The sequence below is a fragment of the Pyxicephalus adspersus genome, chromosome 1 (assembly GCF_032062135.1).
Source record: "Pyxicephalus adspersus chromosome 1, UCB_Pads_2.0, whole genome shotgun sequence".
NCBI classification, from domain to species: Eukaryota; Metazoa; Chordata; class Amphibia; order Anura; family Pyxicephalidae; genus Pyxicephalus; species Pyxicephalus adspersus.
The window spans coordinates 176053025-176069859 of record NC_092858.1 but is presented as its reverse complement, the minus strand read 5'-3'; the positions used below and the strand labels follow the sequence as shown (position 1 = coordinate 176069859).

Here is a 16835-nt window from a genome sequence, read left to right as displayed (position 1 = left end):
CCAACATATTACGCAGTGCTGTACATTAAATAGGGATGTATAATAATAGTGTATGACTGTGGGGGACATTAGAGTGTAAGCCCCCCTATATTTCATAGCTCCTCTATGTATCTTCTTAAATGTAGCATGGACTTACCTGTCCTTCAGGTAAGGCACCTGGACAACGAGGATCCTCCGAGGCAAACTCATTGCCGAATCCAGACATGTACTGGGAACAGACAGGGACACAGAGGGATGAGCACAATACTTCATATTGCTGCATCTACTATAATATAATATATAGACTGGGAGTGAATGAAAAGGCTGCAAGAGATCCACAGCACTGAGATGGAGAAAAGAATAAAATATTGAAAGAAATGTGAATTGTTTATGACACAAAATACACAGAGAAAAAATAAATTTTCTTTGAGTTAAAGTTATACTGTAACAGAGTTTTCCTGCAGTATCTAATGAAGTGAAGCACCCACAATTCACTTAAAGGATCAGCTACAATATGATTGGCTCCAAAAAACCAGCACAGGGACAAATCTTCGCCACCTTCACATCCAGTTGGAGTCAGATTGGTTCTGAATAGGGGAAAGTAGAATTATTGTAGTGACTCCAACAACTTATCAATACCAAGAATTGCCAGCACAGAAGATGGAATGCTCCTGTGGGTGGAATTTTGTGGGGGATGGATGGCGTGGCATCGATCGGTCCTGTGCTGGTTGCACCATCGCTCGCCGTCTGCCAGATAAAGATGCTGAGTCACAATGTGTCAGATTTCGGCTACATCTGGGACGCATTTCAGAGATTGCGGCATCCAGGGGCCAATAACATTCATTGGCACCCACATACAGGGATAAATAAATAATATATTCCGATAATACCGTGCAAAGATCAATGATGTGTAGGACATCCCGACAACCAATCAGAGAGCTGAATGATACTTTGTATCTTTAACTATAGAAATCCTATTGGGGCCACACACATAGCAATGTGATCAATCAGTGCTATGAAACTGATCAATTCGCCAATATCAAGATGGTTCATAAGATTGATAGTGAGCTTTTAATCAATATCATTTGCCCCAGGGTGTTCGAACTGATCATAACAGAGATCAATGAATAGATCATTGGTAATTGAATCAATTTTCTGCTCAATATATTAGTAAAGCGATTGTATGTGATCATTGATTGATTACCAATCACCATAGGGAACCTATAGCACCAAAATCAAACCATCTAGCCGCACTTCCTATACAAGAGCACCAGGAGCTGCCTGTAGAAGCCATCTTCTGCACTCCTCTGGAACATCAGCACTCATTCATTATTTCCATCCCAAAGCAGGAGATTTGGTAGTCATTGGGCACTGTTTGGAGTTTTGGGATAGAGGTGTGCCCTACGTATCTATTACAATGGACCAACCATTAACCAGGCCTGTAATGTGATGGCTGCATTAGTTTTCTATTTGCTTCCTTTGTGTAATAGTTTGGGTTACCACTAGAGGGAGCTCCAGGTCCTAACTGAGATTAATGTACCAAAGACATTGGTCCTGATTTATTAAAGAATAAACTTTCATCAGTGAAGCTGGGTGATCCAGCAAACCTGGAATGGATCTGGTCCAGAATTGAAAACATTTCCTAACAAATAGCTAAGGGCAGGAAATCCATTCCAGGTTTTTTGTATCACCCAGCTTCACTGATGAAAGTCTATTCTCTCCAGCCCTGGAGAACTTTAATAAATCAGGGCCAATGGGTCCATTCACCTTGCCTTTGCTCTCCAGCTACTATATCAGGTAAAGGGAAGCTTGTGACCTCCCATAATTTAAAGGGGATCGTTTAACACCTGCAGCTATGGAAGGAACCACAGGGGAGGTTGTGGGTGCATTATTGGGGTGGGATTTAGTGTTAGTATTTGGGTCCAGGTATAAATTTGGTCTCAAGGTCAATGATTTTCAGAACAATAAAATAAAGCCGGTATGTCTATTTCATGTTGCTGTTCTTCACATGATGGCGCGGTTCTTTGTCTGGACTTTGGTGACATTTTCCAATCTTGCTCACATGCAGAGCTGTGAAATATTTAGTGCCCCCCCTCCCCCCTTCCTGGTGGGTTCGCCCTGCACCCCACTGAAGAAGCCACATCTGGGGATGGTGACCTTTCCAGACCAGTGCGCCATTGGGGTGCGGAGCATCCAGCGCTGGTAATCCCGGCTCCTGGCGGTAAGACGCTCGGAAACAATCATTTATTTATAAATGGCAGGACGTTTCCTACAGATGAATCCAGTAATTAACACCGCGCCTAATCCTATTTGTGAGCGACGATTAACCCCAAAGACACGAGAGAATGTTTAACGAGATCGCAACAATGGGAAGACGACCCCCTCTTCAGATTCCCTATATCCAGGGCTGGATTTTTACAAGACCACCTAGGCTGCCCTGGCCACTAGGGGTGCCATTTGTACCTCTATGACAGGTGTAATATTATCATTATATTACGTAAAAGTGCTAAATCTGTTCTGCCCACAACCATCATGGGTTCCAATGACCTTCCACTATCATCATGGCTGGACTTCTATATTCGCCTCTCGAGCACAAGCTAGCTGACCTAGGGGAGGAAAAAGTAAAAATTTGCCCTGTCTCTATCCCATATTCAATGTGGACCTGTCATTGGATGTATTTATATATTTATTATCTCTTGAACTTCCTTCATATAGTAAACAACACCATCTTTGTTTGGGCATCATCTACTGAGATGGCGGTTTAGAGATGACATATATAAATCCCGGTGCTCGTGCCGTTCTTTCTACGTTCCCTGGCATTACCTGATATTTATCAAAGTGCGTTTGCAGGCATCAACATTATCTATTGGATCAAATTGCATTAAAATAAATATTATTATATATTATTAAATTGTATTAATATTTTAGGTAGTGGTGCAATGCTTTTTATCATGAATCAAGAACCAAATCTCTCCAATTTCATGCCTTGGCAAACTAGGTCACATGGTTCCTGAGGAAAAGGAGGGACAGAACTTTCAGACAATCAGGGCTCAAGTGCTTTGCACGCTGCAAACATGCTTACATTAGCAAAGAGAACCAGTATACAGCGGTTGCCTTCACTGTCCAATCACAGGCTAGGGGCGGGTCCTAGACCAGGCTGTGTTACCTACATGCAGTGTAGTCTGCAGGAAGGTCCAGGATGTGGTGGTGCTGCCTGGTAGGAAGTGCCTGGATTACATGGCTGAGCTGAATGACCTTGTCAGACAGACATTTCATATTTATTTGTTATTCTTGATCACAGGCATAAGAGTCCCCTTTTAATGAACCAATAAAGTGATCTGATTATTAGATCCTGATCCTACAGCCCTAAAGGAAACATAAAGGACTACTAGTTCCTTGGATCAAGCATACCTGGAACAAGCATGCAGAATAAAGTGATTGCAGTGATCATATTGATACAAAGTTACATTTTTACTCCCAGTGTTCCCTTTAAAGCCAGCAGGAAAAGCTGCATTTGGCTGGAGCCCCATCTGGTTCCTGTTCAGGATGAGGTTAATCAGTGACAGCGCAGGAATCTGACTTTGTTTGAAGTTTAATGCGAATTCCATGTGTCAGAACCGCTGGGCAGATGTGCAATCGCAGCCTGCGATTGGCTGAGAGGAGTACACTCCCCCCACCCAATGCCAATGCGCCCATCCAAAGCTTCAAAGGTCAGGGATGACAACTAAAAAAAATCATGTAAATCAGCAACTTCCAGCTCCACACAAAATGCATTGTGTGCCCACCTGAACCTCAATTTATAAAACATCAACAAATCATTTTCAGATTAGTTCTGGAGCTGCTGTCACTGACCTGCTTCTAAAAATGCTATTTGCCTGGCAATAATGCTGAGCAAGCATTGAAACCAGAGGATCGATATGATAGGGAACAAGTTCTAAAAGTGGCTGCCTATGTATTGTTCTCAATGCACAGTTCCGTTATCCTCACATATCCCCCTCTTTAGATCCGAGCTGTACTCGGGGACCCCCAATTAGATTCCCAGCTCCCAAGGAAAATAATTATTATGTTTCTGGATGAAATCTTTTCTGAGAGCAGGAGGCAGCCATTGCTGGCCTCTTCTTCAAATAATTCTTGCCTGGCTGTCATGTTCATCCAACTTTCAGGCCGGATTTACATTGTGGTGCATTAGAGAATGCGTGCTGCATTGTATGGTAATAATTATCATTACTATGAATGGGCTTGCCAATACACCGCATCTTGTAAAAGGGCCATTTTTGCAACCACACCGCCATATTAGAGTGCAATAAATAAATGACACCATAACGTACTACAGCTGGTCAGATCCTTTGACAACAGACATGAATTTTAACCCATGAAGCCGCAATTCAAAAGTATTCATATGTTCTAGGGAAAGCGGTAACCCGGGCTTCATGGCATTCCACGATCCAGCGCAAGGTTGCTTCTGGAAACAGGTGGAGACTGTTCCTTGAGGAACTCTCCCTGTTGCATGCATGCACACAGATGACCATGATGCAATGGTTCTGGAGAACGAGGTACTTGTGACCTCAGTGCTGTCTTGCAATGATCTTCCCAACACAATAAAGACATAATGTATGCCGATCTCCACCTGGCACTATAATATGTTCTGGGCCAGCGTCTCGGAGAATTTTATAGCCAGAAGTTGTGAATCAAAGCCAGGCGACTTGCATTCCCTGATCACACCCCTTGATTAATAATGTTACTGGAATTTCATCCATCAGTATATTGCAACAGTAATATGCATCAGACTCCATGTAATAGCTAATCATGTGTGCAGGGGCCCAAGTGACAGCTTCATGTCTGGGTATTTCATTCACGGTGCCTCAGTGGTAAGTACCCTGGCCTTTGCAGGGCTGGGTCCCAGGTTCAAATCTCAGCCAGGACACTATCTGCATGGAGTTTGCAGGTTATCCCCGTGTTTGTGTGAGTACTCCTGTTTCCTCCCACATTTTAAAAACATGCAGTTAGGTTAATTGGCTTCCCCCAAAATTGTCCTTAGACTTTAATAAAGACATATGACTATGGTAGGGACATTAGATTGTGAGTTCCTTTGAGGGACAGCTAGGGACACGACCATAAACTTTGTACAGTGCTGCATAATATGGCGGCGCTATATAAATCCTGTGTAATAATAATTGCATTGATTACAGATCTATTGGAATGGCAGCAAAGACTAAGGGACTGGCTGTGCACCACATCATACATAAAGTGCATTGCAGGGTCAGTTTTTTTCCTGCATGGTGGTGTCATGGCAGCCTGTACATGAGCTGCATTACCCCAACATAATGAACAACATTGAGGTGTGAATGGGCCCTTTGGATTCAAGCAAGAGGCAGTGTTAGGAATAGCCGGGTGCCCAAGCATCATGCAGTAAGTGTTCTGACGGCCTGCTCAACTGCTGTCTATATCTCAACTAAGGGGCTCCTTCTCATTAGTGCATTGCAGAAATGCATGCAATAATGCAACGAACATGAAATGGGTTCTTATTTCTTAATGGCACCCCAAACACATCTCACCAGCACACTGGTAATGTTTGCACTTTTTAAACTGCAACATGCACTACATTTCTGTGCAACGTGGATCACTGGGATGCCAACTGCTGAAAAGAAACGAACATGTGTTTTGGAAAGTGCAGCACACTGCCGGCATAGGCGGGGAAAAGACCCTAAAAAGCTTTCTTTTGTAGTTGAATGGAAAACTAAATGAAAAATTGTGTATAAAGCGAGGGACCCTGTGGCAGGTAGAAAAAAGAGGGGTTATTGAGATGACGAAGTTGGGGGGATACATGAGGAGGGATGAAAACTAGCAGAAAGAATTGATTAGGAAAGGTTATGATGATGAAGACAAGGAGGGAGGGGGTAAGAAGAATGAAGATGGGGAGTTGGAGTGTGAAGATGAGGGCTGTATTCTCCGCCCCCTTTCATCAGAAATGAGGTGAGCAGGGCTGACACCACCAGATTTCAGAAATATGTTGTCAGGTCAAAGAAAAGGTTAGCAGCACAATATATTTCTGGTTAAAAGTGATAAAACGTAGGGAATTGTGCATGTATTGCAGAGATTTACTAAATAGGTTTTATTTTTATTTTACCTTGACAGAAAAAAATGGTCTTAGTATCCATTACATTTATTGGTTGCATTGATGTTGTTGGTATAACAGAGTACAATGGTAAAATACATAGAAGGTTGTAGCGGAAGAATGGGATTATTATAGAATAGGGGCACCTTATGGTGCACAACAAGCAGGATGATTGGGCACCATGAGCTAAGCCCAGGTAAACTTATTCCAGGTCCGGAGTCTGGCCAGAATTAGCCAAATTCTTCAATTACCAGAGCCTAGGAAAAGTGTTCATTTTTTAACAGTCATTAGCACTTTGCTTTTAGGTAATATTTACAGATAAAATGGTCATATAACTTATATAATATAAGAACCTATTTGTGCAAAGTGACTGTGAGTCTCATTTTCTCTAAGTCGCCACGAGCGGAGGAATTGAAAATATAAAGACTTGTGTGTCTCCACGTGCCCATGATGCAATGGGGATGTTACCTGTTCTGCCAGCTCTGCTCTATAGGGGGCAGGAATTGAGGTTTTTTTCCAGGGTGTTGCTTCTATCGGCCCAAAGAGGTAAACGTAATACAACTCCATTGTGTCAATCATAGTGCAGGCTCTTAAAGGATCCTCCGCCAAACCGCTTGCGGTCTGAGTATCCTGGAATCTGTGGAGCAGAAGCAGAAGAAAATAGGCCATTCTTAGTGACAACGATCAATTACTAAGAACTTAATCTGCATGCTCAGACAGTCTATTTATCAATTACTGAATGTCAGTGTTTGGTAGTCAATAGGGTAATTACCATTTGCTCCAAGAGTTTCCAAAAAAAAAAAAGTCACATGACCGCTGGGTCCCAAAACTTCTTTCATCTTTAAGGTGCTTCTGCAAGTGCCCATGTTACTGAATGGCTGACATATTGTTTAGTGTGGGATGCCCTCAGGCACATGGACACAGATTAAAGATAGTTTACTTGTCCCTACTCCCCGGAAAGGCACTTGAAAGGAATGGAAATTATATATATATATATATATATATATATTTTTTTAAAAGATAACTTTCAAGGCCAACTGCTGCCAGGTGTATAGAAAAAAATAATATCCAACAGCAGATGAAATCACTTTTGCTGCAATACTAATCCTCTACCAGGTGCTGTCCCACACAGACTCACCACTCTAATACCAAGTACTTGCAGACCGATAGACTGATACAACTCATTCACTGTGAGTGAAGATGTCATGGACATGGCTAATGAATTGGGGAAGGGAATAACACCAATGCTTTGCACTCATGAAGTACAATGATGCAGAAAATGGCGCAAAGCCGATTATATCATTGGTGCCATCTTTGTGGCATCATGAATGTTAGAGAGGAGGCAAAAAAGACCCTAAAAGTTACGTGACTGGCCCTGAGACCTGGAAAAATGGAACGTTGAACCTTCTAAATATTTCTTTGATTTCTTAAGAAATATATATAACATATATTATATATTTCTTTTAACTACATCACCTAGATAATGAGTGACTTTGCACGAAATAAAACCCTTGTCATGCACGCACATCCCCACCGCCATCTGTGTCACTTCTTGAATCTGCAGTGCCGGAACATTCTCCGGATCTGGCACCGGGGGAGGTGGAGGGGCCTTCTGCTCTCCCTCGGTGCTCGGTTCCAGACGGAAGGCAGCGTTTTACTTGGCTGAGTAAAAGTGCAAACTAATCCATAATCTGCAGGAGCTCCAAACTGCCCCAGTTTATCTCTGAAATGTGGGTTTAATAGTCTTAATTTTCTAGCAGCTGCCAGTTCACAGCACAACCTCATGGAAAGTCATAAATGTAAAGAAGAAACAAACTTCCTGCCCTGTGTGTTAAGGAAGCCTTGCCTACCTACATATTCTCATCAGAAAAGAATGTTGGCTGAATGTATGTTGGTCCAGGTGGCCTTTGTGATAGAGATAGGGGCCAGATTTGGGCTCTTTGAATACCAAGATGTCAGAATCCAAGGAACCAGATGGATGTATTGCCTTTGTTGCAGAAGGACACACATTGCCTTCACAGAGGGTTTGCAGTAGAAAAAAAATAGCACATGGATTGGTGTAAGAAAAGCTTTGTGCGTTATACAACAGCCTGTCGCCTAATTTAATCTTAAAGTGAACTTGTCAGCAATTGCAGAAATATTCGTCTTGCCTCTATTCTGTTTGTTGGCCTTTTCAAAGCACACCTATGGATGGAAATGGAGTTCACATTGCTAATATGAACCTGACTACACAAAATCCCAAAACTTGTCTGACCTACCTATGCTACATATAGGACAAGAGCTGACAGGTAATGGTGGGGGTTCTTTGTAGTTCAATATTCTCAATTTATAAAATTACCTTATAGATAATTCCATGGTCATAAAAAATTTTACTATGCTAGAAACATTATGACATTTAATGGGCTATCTGCTCTCCATTTCACTGTATTAGGTTACACACATCACGGCCTGCGTAATGCAGCAAAGCCAATTTCATGACTGGAGGAGACCCGATTACATGACTTTGAAAACACGGAGGACTGTAAGCTCTGCCTGCTTAAAGACCTTCCTCTGTCTATCTTTACCTTTGTACCCTGAGAAACTCCTAATGTAATTTTCAGGTCTCAGGGAACATCCACTGAAGCCAATGTATTGGGGGTCTCGGGGAAGTGGGCTCTAGCAAGTGTTGTCAGCCCCAGAACAATGATCTCCTATTTGATGATCCTTGCAATCAATACCAGTTTGATGAACCCTTAGAGGTATCCTGGGTAAAGATGGCTGCTATATTCCCTGAGATACAGCTATGAGGACACAGAACAGAGGTGCCTAGGCACAGGAAGTCACCTTATTTACAGCTATGAGGATAGACAACAAAGGTGCCTAGGCACAGGAAATCACCTGACATACAGCTATGAGGATACAGAACAGGAGTGCCTAGGCACAGAAAGTCACCTGATTTACAGCTATGAGGATACAGAAAAGGAAGTGCCTAGGCACAGGACGTCACCCGTTATATAGCTATAAGGATAAAGAACAGGAGTGCCTAGACACATGACGTCACCTGATATACTGCTATGAGGTTACAGAACAGGAAGTGCCTAGGCAGAGGAAGTCACCTGATATACAGCTATGAGGATAAAGAACAGGAATGCCTAGACACAGGACGTCACCTGATATACTGCAGACCAATCCCCAGCAGTACTGTATCAATATCAAACAGCAATCTGCAGACCAAGAGAAAATACTCACTGTGCTGGTGTCCCTGGAATAATATCTCTTCTCGATCACCTGAAAAAAAACAAAACAAATTGGATGAGACAAAAACTAAGTGATCAATGCAAATCCGAAAAGTACACTGTGTACACTGCGGGTTGCGCGACGTCATACATGGCAGCGATGGGGGTGGCGCGACGTCATACATGGCAGCGATGGGGGTGGCGCGACGTCATACATGGCAGCGATGGGGGTGGCGCGACGTCATACATGGCAGCGATGGGGGTTGCGCGATGTCATACATGGCTGCGATGGGGGGGTTCATTATGTGTTACATAGGAGCGACAGGGGTTGCATGATGTCATACATGGCAATAGTTGGGCTTGCAGGATGTCATACATGGAAGTGTAGGGGGGCTTCATGATGTCATTCATGGCAGCGATGGGGGTTGCATGAGGTCATTCATGGCAGCGATGGGGGTTGCATGAGGTCATTCATGGCAGCAATGGGGGTTGCATGATGTCATTCATGGCAGTGATGGAGGGTGTATGATGTTATACATGGCAGTGATGGGGGTTTCATAATGTTATTCATGGCAGTGATGAGGGGTGTATGATGTTATACATAGAACCAATGGATGAAAGGAAAATGTTAAATGTTATATGAAGCACTGATGAGCACTGATGTGGGGGGGGGGTGTATGAGTTTAGAGACCCTAATGGATAAAAAGAAAATGTATGGCACAGATAAATGACAAGGGTGTATGATGTTACACATAACACTTATAAGGGGGTTCTGATCATGGCACTGACAGAGGGATGTATATTGTCATATATAGCACTAATTAAGGACACAGGGCAAATTAAATTCAGTAAAGAAGCACAAGCATTCTCACTCTCTCAGACGCACACAAATGCACCTAATTGTGTTACCTTGTCAAAGAACCTGCTAAGTTTGACAGCGTTGGAGGACCCAGCGGCGAGGCCACGTGTGTTGTTGCAGTCCTGAACATGGAAAGATTTCGTTGACAAACAGTAGGTTTGCATTGATGAAATCAGTGAGGTTACAGATACATTAAGAAACAAACTTTAAGCACTATGACCTATCAATAAAGTGATCTAAATTCAAGAAGGAATTTTAGGAAAGTAAGGAAAACATTTTTAGGGCAGCCGAGAGCTCCACCTGCTGGATAAAAAAAGTTACTGCCCACTAAACAGTCTTATAACAGAAATGTAAAACTCACTCTGGTCCATAGAGTGTTCACAATGGGCTGCCTAATCATGAGGGGAATTTGCTCACCAGATTCATCTCTTCTGCATTGAAATCCTCTGCCAGAAATGCAGTGCGGGTCAGAACTTCAGTGCGCTTGGCCTCTGGGATCTGGTCCAACTTAGTGCCGATGACCAAAAGGGGGATTTGGTTGTCGGCAAAGTTTTCTCGGTCATAGTCCCTGTGGGCGAGATGGAAATGTTAATAATCTGCCCCTAATTCTAACCAAACCTTTAATTTTGAATGGGAGAGTGGGGGGTTGTTGAGCCTTGGTCATGTTTTTTTTGCCATCTGGGATACTTCCCAACCAAGGGAAATTTCTACAATGGAGACACAAAACTAAAACAATTTAGGTGTAGCAGAGAGGAGTTAAAGTTGATCTTACCCAAACTCAATGTAACTTAACCCTTGAATTACCCCAGCCCTCCTAAACCTCCCCCCCCCCCATATAGTTGGGGAACCCCTGGTAAAAACAATTTATTGAGATTAATGTGAAAAATGGCTCTAAAATTGGTTGCCAGAGGAAAGAAGTTATTTTCCCGCTGATGTGCACTGATGCTGGTAAACATGATTGGTCATGGAAGTGGATGCTAATACATTCCAACCATACCCACCCCTTCCACCTGTAAATCATCACTGGCCTCCCTCAGCCCTGTTACTGTGGACGAAGTCTTAACTCTTCTCTCATCATCTCCGTCCACTACATGTCCACTGGACCCAATCCCTTCTGATCTACTCCGTGTAATAATAATAATAATAATTCCTATAGGACAGTTGAACTTTCGATTGGAGGGAGAGGTCCACTTTAGCACTCCAGCATTTATCAGAATGAATTGTGGGTGAACTCTGGTCTGCAGACATTTACAGACCTGTTTGGTCATGTGATGGTTAAGATGTCACATGATGTGTGGCTCATATATCCCAGCTCTGGTAGAAGGAATACTCACCCGCCAGTCACCAGCACACCTGTCGGTTGTAGATCTTTGTTGAGAGACTCCAGCAGCCAGCGATGAAGATTCTGAGATGATTTTTTGTTAGTGAGATCATGGACGAGGAGGATACCTGGAATCACAATAATAATAAGCAGTGAAGGGAGCAAAGATGAGGACACAATAATGGTTTTGGAGGGGGGTGGACCATGTAAGACAAAATAATAAACAGATTAAACTTTATAATTGAATGCATATTTATAAGAACGTGTGGGGTTTTGTGACCATACTGAGATCTCACCATTGATGCCATTGTAAAAGGCGGCTCTGGCCTTTTTTACGCTGCTGGCACTGCCAACCGATCCCCCAACGTCCCAAAGCTCGATAAAAAATGTCTTCTCCTCCGGGGTCCCCTCCCTGTATTCGTGGAGCTGAAATACAAATGAGAAAGAAGAGGAGTCACTTTAAGTGGAAGTGAAATCTGCAAGGAAAGAGAAGCAAGAAGAGGGCAAAGGACAAACATTTCCTTTTGTCTCCCTACAATTGATATCCATTACTGACTTTCTATGCCTTGTTCTGCATGGTGTCCTTATGTGGGTGCGGCCATCTTAGTGGCGGAAGGGCTTTGCTTCCCCATGTCAGAGCCTTCAGCACAGAAAACAATGAGCAACACAGTGGTGACATCACAAAATCTCACTCCGAATCTGGTGAGACTTAGGGAGATAGTAGTGCCCGAGATGATCTCATATTGAAGATATACAGCTATGAGGATACAGAACAAAGGTGCCTAGGCACAGGAAGTCACCTGATATACAGCTATAAGGATACAGAACAGGAAGTGCCCTGATATACAGCTATGAGGATACAGAACAGAGGTGCCTAGGAACAGGAAATCACCTGATATACAGCTATGAGGATACAGAACAGGAAGTTCCCTGATATACAGCTAGGAGGATACAGAGCAGAGGTGCCTAGGCACAGGTAGTCACCTGATATACAGCTATGAGGACACAGAACAGGAAGTGCCCTTGTGTTTCCTACATGATAAATTCTTTACATTTTGAGCTGAGGTCCCATTAATGAACTGTTAGTAGATAATTCTATCCTGACCTCTACAATTAAACCAAATGAAATTAATAAAATCTCCAGGTCAGCAAACTTCCAGATACTTACCGGGTACTGTCCTGTAGATCATCCCAGCTCACTTGCTGAAGGTGACAGGTAAGAGGGAGGATCTGACAAATCACATGATCAGGAAACAACATGCTCTGTATTCCCACAAATAAGAAACTGTTGGTGCAGATAAGCCAAGGCGACTGCTGAGGATGCCGTTATTTATGCCACCCATTATCTGTTATCTGATGCCCCTATGGCTTCTGGGAAAGCAGAGAGACAAGTAAAAAAAGAGCTGGGGGCAAGAAGACGCAAATAGCATTTTTTTTTTATCATGGTTGCTGCCAGTTCAGCAGACACTCCCACCATCAGCCTGATGCAAGATCTTCAGCAGGTTTGCAGAAACTTCTGTCATCCTGGTCCGACCAATGAAGTTTGCCAAACACTTTGAACCCAGAAGCGGACCAGGTGAAGGTGGCAGCGGTGGGGACACTGTACCATTGCAATGCTGGATTGGCACTCTGCCAGGTAAGTCTGACTAATCTGTATATGGGTCCTGGCACACGAATGGCGGAACCACATTAGAACACATGACGGAGACTCACCCTGACATCTACAGAACAGCCGACAGTCCACGATGGGTTTCCCAGCACCTGGTTCTGGCACAGCAGATGGACGAGGGAGGATTTCCCCACTCCTGGAAACAAAGAAATCCACATGAAAGCAAAAAGCATACAACATATATCTGATGGTCCTTGTAAGGACTGCAAATAGACCACAGGAGCTGATAATGGTCCTGGTGGGGTCTGATTATAGATCTGAGAGCTGGGTACAAAGGAGGAGGGCTTTAGGGAAGAACATCCCATAATTCCTGCTGTATCCTAAATCATAGAAGCACCACAAGAGGGCCCCCTAACTGGCTTGGAAATACAGCATTGGGACTGGCTTGAGCCATCCCCATTGGATGTTTTGCATCACCTCTGGGCCGGTGACATCCATAAAAGATTCTCAATCACTTCCTATCCTGGAGACAAGCGAGGGAAAAGAATAATGGGGTATTACAGCCTCCTAGGACCAAGTACAGACAAGTCATCGATTAATAATAATGCATTATGGTCCCGGTAGGGACTGAGTATGGAGCGGCCTCAGTAATGATGGTCCTTGTAAGGACTGAGTATGGAGGGGCTTCTAACTATAGTGTCTCACTGAAATTATTCATGCCCTCTTCCAATATGGCGCTTGGTGACGCAATGACGTCATTATTGTGCGCAGTCGGTCAGAAAGACCAGAGCGAGGAGAAGCGTTGTGAGGTGAGTGCTGAGCTGGGGGGCAACCTTGGGGACACCGGGATGTCATTTTCACTCACAAAGGCCCCAAAATATCGTTTTGCTGCCCTTTACTATAGCAACACGTGACAATGAGATGCCAGGGCATAGTTAAATGATTATCTCATCATCTGACTACAATTAGAGAAGCAGCTGGCCTAAACTTTTATCTTCCCTGGAGAAACTGCTGCATCAGGCTCCCTTCACTGCTGACTGTACACCAACCTGTGCCCTGTTCATGTAATGGGAAGAAGCAGGTTCAGATTATCGGTGTATTCACTTGCAGCATGTTCACCTACAGCAAAGTGTCCCAAAATCTTCCCTGCAGCCAAAAAACAAAGTAACATTGGTGCCGGGGATGCCTGTGACTTGACTTTCAGTGCAGGCCAAAGCTAGGAAACAATGAGCCAATCAGAGCTGCAGGAAGTTATTTTTTATTGGGGTCATTGCATTCAGATCAGCCCTCAGGTTGACATTTTTATAACTTCATGCTAATTTGAGTTTTTTTAGATTTTGGTTGTATTAGGAAATGGTTTAAACAGCTTTCAGTTTCCTTCCCTTCATTTCCTGACCCAGAGAAACAACAGGAAGTGATGAAATCTCTCAATTATGTGTCCCCAGTGGGATATTTCCATCACTTCCAGATTTGGTGAAAATTATTTTTAATACCAGGATTTATGTAGCGCCAACATATTACACAGCGCTGTACATTAAATAGGGGTTGCAAATAACAGACAGATACAGACAGTGATACAGGAGGAGGAGAGGACCCTGTGCTGAAGAACTTACAATCTAAGAGGTGGGGGAAGTATCACACAATAGGAAGGGGATATGGAATGGTGGGGGAGTAGTGAGGGTTTTCCGAAGACAAGACGATAGAGGAGGAGGTTACAGTAGTCCAGACAAGAGATAAGTAATCCTCCCTGATTACAGATGGCAATAAAAAATGTGACATTACTTCCCCACTGCATGTGGAGAGTGTATCCAATCACAACAAAGATTTTCTTCCATGGATAAAGTTGTATCCATGAGTGTTGCTTCAAGGAAAAGCCCCTGTGGGTTGGTAGGGTTATAGAAAATAGGGTAATGAAGGGGAGGGGAAGGAGTAAGAAGATAAAGGAAAAGTGGGGTGAGGGGAGGGTTTATGACTGATAGCTGGAAGAAATCTAAACACAGATTCATTGCGGATTGTGTTGCTGGTTTCTCTTATTCCGTCCTCTCTCCTTTCACATTCCAGAAAACATGACTGACCCCGAGGTTGTGACGGAAATCCCCGCCGTGCTGAAGCGGCTGGCTAAATATGTGGTTCGTGGCTTTTATGGTCTGGAACATGCGCTGGCTCTGGATATCCTCATCCGCAACCCCTGCGTGAAAGAGGAGGACATGCTGGAGCTCCTGAAGTTTGACCGCAAACAGCTCCGGGCCGTCCTCAACACATTAAAGTTGGACAAGTTCATCAAATGCCGCATGCGGGTGGAGACCGCCTCCGACGGCAAGACGACCAGGCACAACTTTTACTTCATCAACTACAGACTGCTGGTCAACGTGGTGAAGTATAAGCTGGACCACATGAGGCGGAGGATCGAAACTGACGAGAGAGACTCCACCAATCGGGCGTCGTTTAAATGCCCCAACTGCTGCAGCACTTTCACTGACTTGGAGGCCAATCAGCTGTTCGACCCCATGACAGGTAAGACCTCTTATCCGTGGTGAACAATATTTATATAAAGTATGACTGGGGGTTAAGGGCATAAACATCTAAACATTCTTTAAAGCGGGACAAATATTCCACTTTAAAAAATTGGGATCAGGTAGGGCTTTCTTAATTTTTACCCTGTTAAAATGAAAATTCTATATATCATTTCATTATCCTATAATTTTCCCCTTTAAAATAATGGGAAAATATTAAAAAGCAAAAGGGGAAGGAGGAGTTAAGGGTTGAGCGTTAAAAAAAACTTTCATATTGAATTCACCTGTGTTTACTGGTCAGATTGCTTTACAGGGGATTACTAATCAGTTTGATTTACCTGCAAATCAAAGGGGTCTACAGATCAATAGGTGGATACAAAGGTAACAATGTAACTTTCATACATTTGCATATCAAAGTTGCTTTAAGAGTCCCAGCAACCAAAACTTCCTATTGTAGTTCCCGGCTTTGTTTCTGTACATTTGGGAGTTCTGGGTGTCCCTGCCCACTTCTGTGTTCCAGCCAGGGTTGTGGAGTCGGGGCAATTTTGGGATATCTGGAGTCAGTCTGCAAAAAATATACCCACTCCTATTAAATGTAAGTAGTTGTGAAAACAGAGAGTATGTAAAATGTCCTATTTCACAGATAATGGTTAAGGGCAGTACAGTGGCTCAGTGGTTAGCACTCTGACCTTTGCAGCGCTGGGTCCCAGGTTGGAATCTTGGCCAGGACACTATCTGCATGGAGTTTGCAGGTTCTCCCTGTGTCTGTATGGGTTTTCTTTGGGTACTCTGGTTTCCTACCACATTCTAAAAACATGCAGTTGTGTTAATTGGCTTCCCCCCAAATTGACCTTAGACTGTAATAATGACATATGACTATGGTAGGGACATTAGATTGTGAGTTCCTTTGAGGGACAGCTAGTGACATCACTATGGCGCTATATAAATACTGTGTAATATAAATAATAATAATAATAATAATAATGTGTCACTGCTGTAATAATAAAGCCACTCTGGAGATGTCACTGATATGAAGCTCTTTCACAGTAGTATTCAACCACAAAAGACTGCAGGATGCATGAACGAGTGTTGTGCTTACAGTGCTGTTCTGTTCTTTGGCCAGGGGAGGGGGGAGAATGACGGAGCGGCACACCGCTGTGCTCTCTCCTTATCACTTTCATTACAAATGTTCTTAGTCCGTGGTTTCGCCGGGAACGGTCGTCT

General features: G+C 43.4%; 3 protein-coding genes across 3 annotated transcripts in view; 1 reads left to right on the top strand and 2 right to left on the bottom strand.

Annotated features, from left to right (window-relative positions):
• HGD (homogentisate 1,2-dioxygenase) overlaps positions 1–295 on the bottom strand; it is an 8628-nt gene extending 8333 nt beyond the window's left edge. The window contains exon 1 of the mRNA XM_072398457.1: positions 137–295. Coding sequence (XP_072254558.1) covers positions 137–262 — 126 coding nt within the window. The 5' untranslated portion in view covers positions 263–295. The remainder of the gene's footprint in view (positions 1–136) is intronic.
• Positions 296–6076: 5781 nt separating this feature from the next.
• On the bottom strand, positions 6077–13294 carry RABL3 (RAB, member of RAS oncogene family like 3; the record flags this gene model as incomplete). Its single annotated transcript, XM_072398456.1, is given in 7 exon segments — positions 6077–6731; positions 9323–9361; positions 10219–10290; positions 10586–10736; positions 11503–11617; positions 11786–11915; positions 13203–13294. Coding segments are annotated over 7 exon segments (665 nt in total), but the record flags the coding sequence as incomplete, so codon positions are not given.
• A 497-nt stretch (positions 13295–13791) lies between these two features.
• Positions 13792–16835, top strand: part of GTF2E1 (general transcription factor IIE subunit 1) — a gene marked incomplete at its 3' end in the record, with an annotated part of 11264 nt that continues 8220 nt past the window's right edge. The window contains 2 exon segments of the mRNA XM_072398455.1: positions 13792–13907; positions 15160–15612. Of these exon segments, the coding sequence (XP_072254556.1) occupies positions 15165–15612 (448 nt within the window).